Source organism: Rhodnius prolixus, unplaced genomic scaffold (assembly GCF_049639745.1).
Source record: "Rhodnius prolixus isolate KJV_2025 unplaced genomic scaffold, Rpr scaffold_36, whole genome shotgun sequence".
NCBI classification, from domain to species: Eukaryota; Metazoa; Arthropoda; class Insecta; order Hemiptera; family Reduviidae; genus Rhodnius; species Rhodnius prolixus.
In genome coordinates this window covers 525,544-539,457 of record NW_027411639.1, presented here as the reverse complement: position 1 = coordinate 539,457, position 13,914 = coordinate 525,544, and the positions used below count along the sequence as shown (strand labels likewise).

The window sequence follows — 13,914 nt, the reverse complement described above, 5'->3', positions numbered from 1 at the left end:
GATGGTCCAGGTTTCTGAGGCGTATGCCAAGACAGGCCGAATGAGGTTCTTGTACAGCCTAAGTTTGGTGCCTCTTGTCAGCAATTTACTTTTAAGGTGCTTATTTAGGCCGTAATAGCACCTGTTAGCCGACATCAACCTCCTTCCTATTTGAGTTAAATTTGCCAGAATTAGAAAACTACAGTATTATTGATGCGTATAATTGAAAAAATATCCTTATCTATTTCTTTCGCTTACAACTTCAAACCACTTACAGCCAGCGAAGTCTCTAGATACCCAATCGAACGCATGATCGGTTGTCTAGATCGCCTTTAATGTAGCATATCTAGGGTCCTTTAGGGCAGTGGTATCCAAATAATGGGGTTTGCTTCTCTAGATGAATGTGAAAAATTTGCAAAAAAAGCTTGCAACTTTGGTCAAAAAGAAAAAACGTTTTTAATCACAAACAAGCCACAAAAGTATAAATGAAGACTACACGGAAAAAAAGGGTTTAGTCCAATTTCAATGACAATGAGTAGTTCATCACACAAACTTTCAGATGGGTCAACTTAGTTGAATGTAATGGTTTAAGTCTCAGAGTTATAGCCAGATAGAAAATATGAGCTGTTATTTTTGAAAGTGGTATAAGTCCAATTTTTAAAAAAATGAGTTAATGGTAATTTCAGAAAGATATAGACACATTCTTTCCATATTTATAATAATACATTCAATGGAGTACGATTTTTTTTATAAAGTCAACAAAAGAATTTTGACTATAAAATGTTATCACAAAAATATTTTTTTGAAAGTGGAATAAGTCCATTTCTAATAATTATAATTAAAACAACTTTCTTATTGCAATTATTTTTGATTATTGCTACTTCTGTTTTTTTTTTATTTATATTTTTAAATATAATATTTTTAAAATAATTCAAATGCAAAACCTTAAATATCTCGATATCTTGATGGAAAAATGGACTTATATCACTTTAAAAAATAACAACTCATTTGATATACACAGAGAAAAGTCCATCCAAAACACGGTCAGAAAGAGTTAAGTCCTGCAGGTGTGGATTTCTAAGCTTTATTAATTTTTTTGTCCGCTTTTATGAAAGTTATTTATGAAAGGTATATATTATAATTTACAAAAAGTTCATTCAAAATAAAAGCAGAAAATTTGTAAACAACATTATTATTTTCTGAAACTCTATTAGTCATGAACACCCTGTATGATAGACGACTAGACTCACAGATGAATAGAAATTTTGTCGTGGGAGTTGCATGGAGTTTATCTAGTGAAATATGATCTCTAAATTACATTACTCTTATTTTCACAATCTGATTCGAGGGTTATACTAAGAAACTAGAAACTAGACATACAGACAAATAGACACGGAGGCCCCACAATTTTTAAAAATATTTGTTCGGAATACTAAAGAATGGTCCATTCAATGCACTGTATAAATTACAAACGCATATTTCAATAAACACTGAAACTGTAACGTTTCAAACTTTAAAGTTGCTCTCCTGAAAAATCTATAAAATGGACATAACCCTTTCTTCCCTCGTAGTCTTCAAATGTTATTAGCCTAATTAGGCCACAAAATAAGGAATGAAAGATGAAAAATAAGGGGTGTATAAGCAACATTACTAAGAAATTTGTATGCCACAATTACAGCGGTCTATTTAACTACAAATGTAACTTGGTTAGGCATAATTGTAATTATTGGGGTGATATTTGTGAGCGCGATTGTATTTATAAGCAAGAATGTTAGCATAAATGTCTAGGTTAGTATTCTAACTTGGGATGTGCAGGATTTTTTCTTTTTTCCAAAATACTTCTTCCCCAAATGTAGCTGTAGTTATTATAGTAGTTACATTTTGGGTTAGAGAATTAAATAGAATGAGTAGTTATATTAGATTATTAAATCGAATAAGCAAACAATTAGAAAATGTTTCTGATCTAAGATCTCTACAACCCACATACAACTACCGGACAGTTTTAATCACTCATCGACTGGTTTCGATGGACAGATGAACTAGAAGGACGGCAATTGCTACCAATCTCGAGCCGTGATAGTGAAGTATAAAGTCATTGATCTTTTCGCAATTTGAGAACACCGGTAATAAATATAATGTATAATTAACAATAATCCCCCATTTTTTAATAATAACTTATTTTGACGATTATGGAAATATATAATATATAATTTTATTTTATATTTTTGCCGAAATAATATATTTCTGTCTTTATTGATAAGAGAGTTCTTGAATGTTGAGAACAATGGTAATAGCACAAAGAGGTTCGGAGCCAGTAGTACATCACGATTTTCTCTTTGAAGATAAATTGAAGATAACATACATGTCAGTCTCAGCTACAGCTGTAATTCAAAGCACGCTTGCATAGCACTATATTATTAATCCTTAATTGATAATGCCGGCATTCATAAGCTCGCAGATTTCGAATGTATTTGGTACAACAAAAAAGATCCTTTCAAAAAGTTTAAATTAAAAAACAAAAATTAAAAGTGACAGCTTATTAATTAAGTTTTGCAACTAAATGTATACATAATAAAATTAAAACAATTACCCCATTTATGTAGATACAGAGATTAGACTCATATAAAGAATTTAGTGTTTTTTTTAAGTTTAAGTTTTTTATCTTATGACTTGAATTTAGTCATTGTAAGTTTTAATTACGTTCTCCTATGACTCTTTATTACTTCAATGATTAATGTTCAAAGTTACTTTGCAACTAAATTAAGATTAGGGTTAAATCACGGAAAAATATTTTACATACGAGTGAAGTTTATTATCTACGCTTTTTATTCTTCCTTTTTTAATTTTTTTTTTTTTAAATGCTCTTCACGAAATAAGGTCATTGGCAACCGGCCAGCCTCCTGAATATGTTCTAACGGGGAGGATGTGAGTCGGGTTCAAGGAAGGCACAAAAAAATGTAAGAGAAGCCAGCCGGATTCGAACCCTTGATCTTCTCCGGTCTCCAAGATAAACTATCCCTGAGCTAGTATTCCAAATTTAACAAGTCAGCGATTGTTGGTTTTTCCTTACAAGCCTAATAATTAAGAAAATGTGGCCTTAAATTTCCGGAGCTTCCAGCAAGGGCTATAGATAAAATAAATATATATAAACACAGATTTGACCAGGTTGGGTAAAATTGATTCAAAAAAAAGTTTTGAAAATTTAGGGGATACGTCCCTTCATTTGCAACTAGGACTAAACAATGCTTATAATTTTAATAATCTATAAGATCTGGGTTGTTACCAAAAAAAATACAGTTATAAAGGAGGATTTGCCCTATATTATAAAGAAAATTTGGAAATTTTATCTTTTATAGAAAAAGAGAAAAAAATTGTCAAAGTTGGGTGTTTTGGAACGTTACGCTTTTTCATGCACTTTTTGACGATCAATCCTACCGGACAGTTTTAATAAGATATTATTATTGGAAAATAACACTGAAAATCTGCTTTAAAACTTAATTAATAATATAAAACTGATAAAATTGATAAAAACTAAAAAACATTATTAAACTCTCTCACGACTCCTCCCACAAATAAATACCGAAATGGTGGGGAAATGCAAATGATTCTGAACCTTTATGAGTATATTAATGCACTGCAATGTAATCAAGTCATTTGCTCCCTTAACATGCGATAAATACCCTTCAGAGCCTAGAATCCACTTAAAGTACCCAGTATTGGAAAAAGGTTTAGAGATAACTATTAACAACTGGGGTGGGTACTTTGGCCCTTAGAGGTTACTTTGGCCCAATGCCAGAAAAAAAAAAAAAAACAATGTTTTAAATTGCTTCCAAAATTCATGATAGATTGAAAATTCAGCTCATAAACAGTAGGGCTTTAGTTTTTGTAGTAATAATGAGTATTTTATAAACATTACGCAAGAATTATCATAGATTAAGCGCTACAGAACTATTAATTGCGTATCCACGTTAAAAAAAAGAAAGATAAGTACTGCAACTTTCAACTAATTATTACAGTGATGGTAATGAAGAGAGATTCTATAAAACTATGGCAGATCAGTTACCTAGGCAACCATGGTTTAAGGGAACTGTCACTAATAAATGGGTTGTTACGACAATAAGCAGGCTGAGAGCGAACCACGCGGTGTGCGGATCGTATCTCCACAGGATCAACAAAAGGTCCTCCCTCCTCTTTGCAATGAGGAGGAGGATTTCAAACATATAATAATGATATGTCCACGTTATGTGGTAGAAAGGAAACGAATGTTTGACGATATGTACAGGTATTTAGATGAACCATTTCGCTACGAAGACATAATATTCTCCACCAACATCTATGTGCTTAAATCTGTAGCAGAGCTAGCAAAGAAATACGAATGTATTTAAAAGTTATAGCCGATTAGAATGAATGGAAGAAAATGATTAGAGAAGGATTACGTGATTTTAATTTCGGTTAAGCTATAAGGATGGCAGGAATATAGAGTACTGATCCATCCATTAGTTGTAGTTTATGTAAATAGTTGTACATAGTAGAGGGATGAATGTGTGAAGCGAATGTATTTATAAGTAAGAATGGAGAGTGATATTCTAGTGATAAGCACCTAGACGATGCTGGCTGTATGGCGAAAGCCAATGCCAAAAAAAGAAAAAAAAAACTAGTTAACAGTTAGTTACTTCTGTTAACAATGTGTTACAATAAACTAAATGAAAAAGCCATTTCTTAAAGTTAATTTTACAGAGATTAATTCCAAAAAAAACAACATGATAGATTTTTGAATGGGCTGGGATTAGGAGAAAAATAAAAACTCGCGAGTTTCGAGTAAAAAAGAACACATACTAATTTAAGTTCGTTTAACATGATTTAATCAGCAACTACATACATGTTTTGGCGTAAAATATTTCTTATGTGTTTATTTTGGTTTAAGTGTAATTAAAGGTAATAATGAAAATATTTTTCAACAGTACGAGGGTCGTTTGAAAAGTCCGTGCAAAAATAAAAACTACTTAATTTTTTGGGGTAAACCTTTTTTATTTTTCAACATAGTCTCCTTTTAGGCTTATACACTTCGCCCAACGCTGCTCTAGTTTGTTGATCCCTTCCGAATAATAGGATTTGTCCAAGTCTGAAAAATAGCCATTCGTTTCTGTAATCACCTCCTCGTTTGAATAAAATCTTTTTCCCGCCAGCCATTTCTTCATATTGGGGAAGAAATAGTAGTCCGAGGGAGTCAAGTCTGGAGAATAGGGGGAATGTGAAACGAGTTGGAACCCTATTTCCATTATTTTTGCGACCACAACTGCTGAGGTGTGAGCTGGTGCGTTGTCGTGATGGAAAAGGACTTTTTTGTGGGCCAATCGTGGGCGTTTTTCTTGCAGCTCGGTTTTCAAACGGTCCAATAACGATGAATAATATGCACCTGTAATAGTTTTACCCTTTTCCAGATAGTCGATGAGGATTATTCCTTGCGAATCCCTAAAAGACAGTCGCCATAATCTTTCCGGCCGAAGGAACGGTCTTCGCCTTTTTTGGCGCAGATTCCCCCGCAGGAGTGTAGTGATGTATCCATGTTTCATCCACAGTGACGAAACGACGCTTAAAGTCCTGCGGATTCTTCTGGAACAGCTGCAAACCGTCCTTGCAACACTTCACACGATTTCGTTTTTGGTCAAGCGTGAGCAATCGCGGCACCCATCTTGCGGATAGCTTTGTCATGTCCAAATGTTGATGCGAAATATTATGTACCCATTCATTCGAGATGCCCACAGCACTAGCAATCTCACGCACCTTCACTCTTCTGTCATCCATCACCATATCATGGATTTTATCAATGATTTCTGGAGTAGTAACCTCAACAGGGCGTCCAGAACGTTCAGCGTCCCTTGTGCCCATATGGCCACTCCGAAAATTTTGAAACCACTTATAAACTGTTCTAATCGAAGGTGCAGAGTCACCATAATGTTTATCAAGCTTCTCTTTAGTCTCCTGAGGCGTTTTGCCTTTCATAAAGTAGTGTTTAATCAACACACGAAATTCTTTTTCGTCTATTTTTTGAAAATCACTCGACTTCCTCGATTCAAACGAATGCCAAACACAAAGAAATAGACCGATCTGGCTGAAACTTGGTGTGTGTCCTTCCAAGAGATGCTACTAACTAAACATAACCTCGATACGCGCCAGTGATGCTATCTCTCTGACTTTGCACGGACTTTTCAAACGACCCTTGTATGTGGCGTCATTTTAGTAAAAATAACTTCCAGCATAAGTACTCGTACTTTAAATGAAAATTAATAAATGGGACGTATAACCTTTTGATTTGGGTCACGTTGGAACATTTTTAAAAATACGCAGAAAAAACTGAAAGATTAAAAAACAGAATTAATTCAAAACAATGCCTACATGTTTGTAAAAAATAATTTGAAACACATGTAATAACCCTGTTAGCAAGTTCACTACTAGCCGTAGTTACAGGGCAATGTAGCTTCTGGTTGTTAGAAGCAGGTACTTAGGTGTTGTTAGGTATCTTTTAAAAGGCTCGCAATTATTGTTGCAGGGAAGTCAAAATATGGTTTCGGGTGAAAATTTGAACTAAAGAGTGTTCAGAGAGGAGGCAGAATACTTTCACAATAAAAATTTACATTTTTTAAAGGTTAATTAGAATTTAAATCGCCTCAAACTACATTAGTAAAGTAAAGTAATCGCCTATTTTTTCAGGTTACTAGTTATGCCATGGTTAATAGTTACACTTAGGTTACAAACTATCACTATTTAATACAGGAAACTATTTAAATTTATTCAATAAGCGAAGCCTAGTTCATTTGTTCAAAATCTTAAATCTCCAAAAGTTCTTTTGATCGATTGCTTTGAAATGTTGACACAACTTTGCTTTCGATTACGGGCGAGTTGTTATACACTCAACAGCAAAAAAAAAACCGGACACTCAGATTTGGTCTCATAATTTTGTTAAATACGCTAATCTTTTTAATTTATGGTAAGAATTGGTTTATTTATAAGTTATTTACAAAAAATCTGCCACAAATGACTAATTTTTATTAATTATTAAAACAATATTATAAAATAAAGAAAAAATAAGAAATTAACATTTTTTTTTTAAACTTTATTCTTCATTTTTATCAAGTTTTCTGACAAGGGATGTTCTTCTAATAGCGGGTATTTCTCCCTCTTCTACGTCGAAGGGCCCTAACCCTGTCAGGCATAGAAGAAATTAAATTTTGGACGTAATCCACCGGCAGAGCATCCCATTCTTCACGAAGAGCAATTTGGAGCTGATTTAAGTCACTAGGAGGAGGATGACGATGTCTAACACGCCTTCCTAAATTATCCCATAAATGTTCTATGGGATTCATATCAGGAGTTCGTGCAGGCCAGTCCAGAACTGTGATTCCCACTTGCTCCAAGTATTCGGTAACAATTCTGGCGGTATGTGGGCGAGCATTATCCTGCATCAAAATGAATTGGTCACCAATAAATGGAGCCAACGGGATCACAGCCTCTAGGAGCACTTCCTCAATGTACCTCCGAGCAGTCAGAGCCCCCATTATCAATGAAAATCAGTTCAGTACGGACGTGGAAATTGATTCCACCCCAAACCATAATTGATCTCCTTTCCAAAGGTTGTGACTCGCGAAGAGTACATTGAGCAAATCGCTCCCCTGATCGTCTCCAGACTCTGTCTCGATCGTCTGAGTGGTATAGACCAAAGCGAGATTCATCTGTGAATAAAACTGTTCCCCATTGCTCTACAGTCCAATGAAAATGTTGGTCGGCTAATAATCGCCTTTCTCTACGATGCCTTTCCAGGAGTTGGGGCCCTGTCGCGGGGCGCCTTGCTTTAAGTCCACGCTTCCTTAGTCTCCGCCGTACTGTGTCCGAGCGCCACTTGAAGCCTGTCCCGAACCTCAGGAGCAGTTAAATGGCGGTCTCTCAATACTGAGAGCGTGATAAATCGATCGTCAACTTCAGTTGTGGCCCTTAGTCGGCCACTGCCAGCCCTCCGCTCGTAAACTGCCAGTCTCCCGGAAACGCCGGAGTGCATCATTAATGGCGGACTTCGCTACTCCAAGGGTTTCTGCGATAGATCGGACGCTCCGGCCTTCTGTTGCCAAGGCATCAGCTCAGGCTACGTCTACATTCGAAAGAACCATTATTCTGGACCAAAATGAAAAAAATCACGTCTATTAATGACAGAAAGGCGCGGTTAATAAATTAAAGATCTCTCAAGGTGCGAAAACCTGCTTACAGTTTAGAAGAGTTCCGTCAGGTAAAGCAGCCTCAAGACAAATAAGCCACATCTGAGTCTTATCTCATGCCCTACTAATCCTGACTAACCCTTCCTTCTCTGTAATAACCAGATTACCCACAAAAGCAAACACATTACTGATAATCAGCTTTTAATATAAAAAATATTAAGTGTCCGGTTTTTTTTGCTGTTGAGTGTATATCTATTATATATGTAGATGTCACCTCTGTGACAAGTAAAATTGATGAATTGAATGTCGAACAAATAATCCCGAATCCACCGATTACAACGTTCAACTGCTTTCTTCAAGTTATGACAAAATGACGCTTTTGTGACATTGCTGTATTCGGAAGTGCTTAAGTATTACCCATGGAATGCGAGTAGAAAATCATTTGAACAACGTAAATGAGGCGAGCGAGTCGACGGATAACCTGGCATATTTAAAGACACTACGATAGACAGACTGTATACCGGTGCATCCCAATCAAGATGAATGCTTCTTTCTTCGCATGCTGTTGGTAAATGTACCCCGATCCAACGTTATCTCTTTTCTTTCTTTTCCATTTAGAACCAGACTGGCCGCAGCAACGCGTGACCGGGTACAGCTAGAATATAAATATAACTTAATCTACATTAAAACTTAAGAGAGAGGAGTTCATACCTTTTCTATCTAGTTTTTTAAACTATATTTGTAGTTAAAAGTCTCTTTTACAAAACCTTAGTGGCGAACTGGCGGTGGATCTTCTAATTTAATAGTTACCACTTGGGTACAATGTTAACATAAAACATGTCTTAATAAAAAAATATGTATTATGGATACTGGGTTCGATTCCTGGTCTAGGTCTTGAATTTTATTTAATGTTAAATATAAGAACTTTGTAGTGAAGTATGTTGGTTAATCACCTCCCTCCACGACACCTCATTGGTAGTTGGACGTTAAGCCTGCCTGTAAAAACAGGCATTACTTCATAACGAACAGTACCGTACAATTCTGAACAAGATCAAGTAGTTAAAACACAAGCTGAGTGTTTAATTCTACTTAGGGCAGTTTGAAAGTAAACTATATGCGTACTATTCAGCTATTACACACGTTGTTAACACGTACAAGTATTTTATCGACTAGAATAAAAATAATGGTCGTCTAATATTTTAGACTTTTGCTAATATTTGTTAAATTAAAATCTAAACAAAATCTAATAAATTGAACAGGTACTTTGTCTAAACTGATTTTAATCATCTTTGATCTATTTTCAGGAAGGCAAAACAGTGAATTGTCCTTGGTATATTAATGTTAGAAGAGAATCTCTATCAATAGGAATCGCAAGCTATTAAGAAAGAAATGGAGCACCTAAAAATTTTATGGAGCTTACAACGAAAGAAACAGATGCGATAAGAAAGTAACCTTTAAATACATTTTCCAGAAATTCATTGATAAAATTGATATTAAAATAAAAATGCAAAATCAGTTTTGACCCTTCAAATATTGCTTTGGTTAAATTTTTTTAAAAAAAATTGTATCCAGCTAATCTTAAAATAGAAATTTACGGGAAAACTCAATTTGGATAAATTTGATGCAATCGCAACATGCGTAGGAGAAATCAGATTGAAAAATTAGAGTATTAAATAATTACAATTAATTAAAATGAAAACTTCACCTGCAAATTTATATTTTGACATATTTCAGTTTGCTTAGATATTCCAAGCGATTTGTTGTAAAAGTTATTTCTAAAAAAGCAATGTCAAAAAAAAATTTAATATAAATTGAATAAATGAGACGGCGTAAATTTAACATTGAATTGCATGACCGAGACACACATATCTGCCCATGTATTATCATCGATTAAAAAAAAAGGTGCCTTTTGGATAGATAATAATTTGTTATTCAAGTCAAGATTTGATGTTCAATAGATAATCTAGAAGGTAATTTAGAACGTCTGTTTCAGACGTGCCTGTCGTTTCAGACGAAGGACCAGTGTTCAGTTAATCTCTTTTCAATGAAATCTCCACGTATGCACGGTGTTCGTAGGAGGTATTCAGTACTATTAAGGTAATTTACAGGTACAAGGACCAGTAAAGAACTTCATAGATTAAATATTATCTTCCAAAATTGTCTAGAAGTGTAAAGTATGGCAAGTAAAAAAAAAGCAGAGTATCGAAAATAAAAAATAACGTTTACCTCAGCAAGAGTTAAGAGTAGAGTTATTTTCAAAAAGACAAGTAGACAAAAAGATAAAATGCTACCTTAGGGAGACATTCGCCGCCACATGGAGGATAAATGATAAAGAGCCATTATCACTTGACAATACTTGGTTTGACAAAGAAATAACAAAAAAGGATAAACAGTATTTTAAGTTGTTGTGAACTAGGTCGAATGTCAGACACAATTCAAAGGCAATTTGGGAAAATGCAACCTAGCAACTCGCTCTGCTAAGAATAGTAAAAGAGAAGTACAAAAACTTAACGGTAAAATAACAATAATATTAATGTAACTACGCTTTATACTTGCGTTAATACGCTGGTCAAATAGTCTTTTAGATAGATAAATAAATAGTTAAAACTTGAGATAAATGACAGACGATAAAAATTGAATTGAATGATGAGAAAATGAATTACTTACTGTGCTGGATAAACCTATCGTAACCTAAAAAAATAAAGAAAAATCACTACATTTAGAATAGGTGTAAATCTATCTTATCTAATAAAAATCAATAAAAAAATCACACTTTTTTACTACTATTAAAATTTAAATTAATTTATTAAAATTCTAATGTAATAAAATATTTCATGATAATCATGAAATCTCAAAAAAACAGTTAAATAATTTTATTTTTCGTATTAAAATGATAAAAATAAAAGTTTAACGAAATTGCAAAAAAATAAAGAAATAACGAGTAGAATACCTCTCAACACGTCTTGGGCGGTGATATAGAGTAGTTGCCAAGTAATGCACGTAACTAACAGAAAGAACATCGTGGCATGACTGAATACTGTTCATGCTTCTCTAATGGCACAGACCAGAGCCAAGTGCTCTGGCTACAATTCGCTACCAGTTTGGCGGCATCCAGTTGGCGCTTGCGCCCCATCATCACCATCTCGGTAACCCCAGCTGACTACTCATCCCCAAAGGAGCCGTACAGTGCTGTTGTAATTATTTTTTAAAAAACCTACACATGATCTGTTTAATTTGTTTACAAATTGTTTCCACATCTCTAACGCCTGGGGCCTTAGGGAGTATTGCCAGCCTACTAAAAAGTGTAGATATTTTGCTGGCAAATCCAGAGTATTTTTTTTTTTTTTTTTTAAAGAGACCGGTTTCCTTAAATTGAAAACGCTGTCCTCAGACTAAGCCTAGAAAATAGCCTACGTTTTGGAGGAGAAATTAATGTACCTAGAATCGACTTGGTTTTCACTAATTTGGGAAAATATTCTTTAAATCATCAGGAAAGGCACTGAAGGGATGGAGTGGCATGGGTGCAGTTATCCCTGGATTTCTGGCTTTCTGCTCTTCCTAAGACTTCCATAGAGAAAATGGGAATATGGTTTCGTCAGCTTGGGATGCAGTTCAGTGAATTGGACGGATTAACGAGGTTTATAAAATTATCTTTACTTCTAATTTTCGAATGTAATAATAATAATAATACGAGTAATAATAACAATAGGGAAGGGATTAGCTATGAGGTTAGCATGCTGGACTCCCACGCGGAGGTCCCGGGTTCGAATTCAGCGGCTGACCCTTAGATTTTCTCTTCCTAAGAGCTTCTTACAGCTCACTGTCCGGTGATGGACAGTGTTGTCTGTAACGAGAGAACACTGTCCGGAGGCCGGCAGTGCACTGGAAGAAGCTCCGGGCGCTAATAACCTCAGCTGTTGATGCGCAAAAAAAATAAATAAAATAAATAATAATAATAACAATATAAGGGAAGGGATTAGCTATGCGGTTAGCGTACTGGACTCCCATGCGGAGGTCCCGGAGGGAAGGGATTAGCTATGAGGTTAGCATACTGGACTCCCACCGGATTCGAATCCAGCTGCTGACCCTTAGATTTTCTCTTCCTAAGAGCTTCTTACAGCTCATTGAACGGTGATGGACAGTGTTGTCTGTAACGAGAGAACACTGTCTGGAGGCCGGCAGTGCACTGAAAGCTCCGGGCACCAATAACCTTAGATGTTGACGCGCCTTAAATCATTAAAAAATAAAAATAAATAAATAATAATTGTAATAATAACAACAATAAAAAGTAAAATAAAGTAATGCCTATTTTTTGAGGCGGGCTTTACGTCGATCTGCCAATTAGGTATCGTGAACGGAGGCGACTAGCAAACATACTTTACTGTAAATTTCCTTTATTAACCATTAAATAAAATCCAAGACCTAAACCGTAATCGAACCCACCAGGTTCGTTTGCAAATCCGGAGAACTACTAATCGGGCCACATAGTTTCGAGGGAGTGAGGAAATTCAAATATTTAGGAGGTAACCCTCACCACCATGAATGAGGTCGGCGAGGAAGTTAGTAGCAGAATATCGTCATGTAACAGATATCAAAGTACACTTCGTAATAAGCAAGTCTCTAGGACAAGCGAAAGTCACCATATATAAAACAATTCTACGACCGGTATTAATATGGCTAGGAGGCAAGGGTGTAGACTGCAGCAGATGAGCTGAGATTGAACTGTTGGACTGGGAAGACTTTCGAGGTGTATTTATGGCCCAATAGTTTCAAAAGGGCGTGTACTGGACCACGTAAAAACACTGAATTGTATCAGCTCTATAGAGAAGAGACTCTTGTGGCTGCCATCAAAGTGGGAAGTATGCGCTCGTTGGGTCACTTCCCCAGAATGAATGTGGAAAGAGCCCCTCGAAAGGTATATGAAGGACACCCAAGGGAGGTAGAAGACCTAGATGTAGATCAAGGTTGAATTGGCTGCAGGATATGAGTGAGACAGTGGAAAAGTAAAAGCCTGTGGTTGGGACTGTCTGCTAATGAAGGCTAAGGCACTGCAAGGGCTGTAGCGCTTAAGGAAGAAGAAGGACAATGTAAGCGAAGAAGAAGACAACACTGCGAAGGGCTCCATTTACTCAGAGCGTTTCAAAATTAAAGAGTTTTGTATTATTTTCCTTAAACATTTTTTTGATGCAAGAAAAAAAAAATAGAAACCCAGGAATTGAATTCAATCAAATCAACAATAAAAGGTTAATAAAGTGCAAACATAAATGAACAAAAATATGGTAAGAACTAAAAACAGTAGAAACTCAAATCATTGGCTATATTAAACATAGGTATTATGTAATAGGTATTAAATCCAAAACCCTAAATATTAATATTGTATTACGTAATTATGTAATAAATAAACATGAAGAGAGAAATATATGCATGCAATGAGTGTCAGTTTGCATACAAAATGAGTCATTAACAGTTTGACGAGTAATAATCCCGCTTAGCGTCAGCAATATCGTTACAGCCACCTGCTAGATTTAATATTTTGCTTATACAGCAAAGTTTATACTAGTATGGGCCAACAATATTTACAAACAGTAAACATATGCACAGTATGTTGCTTGTAGTATTGCAAACAATGCTGAACTGCTCTTAGTAACCATATATCCTAAATCGAGTGTGATTAAATTATACAAAGATATTGCAAAATGTAATCTTTTTCGGTTAATACGAGTTCTGT

General features: G+C 35.3%; 1 protein-coding gene across 11 annotated transcripts in view; it reads right to left on the bottom strand.

Moving 5' to 3' along the window:
• LOC141462335 (suppressor of lurcher protein 1-like) overlaps positions 1-13,914 on the bottom strand; it is a 418,108-nt gene that overhangs the window by 173,833 nt on the left and 230,361 nt on the right. For 8 of the 11 annotated variants that reach the window (XM_074144106.1, XM_074144108.1, XM_074144104.1 and 5 more), the window contains one exon: positions 10,854-10,877. The exons of the other annotated variants lie outside the window; for them this stretch is intronic. In XM_074144106.1, the coding sequence (XP_074000207.1) occupies positions 10,854-10,877 (24 nt within the window). The remainder of the gene's footprint in view (positions 1-10,853; positions 10,878-13,914) is intronic. 11 annotated transcript variants of the gene reach the window in all.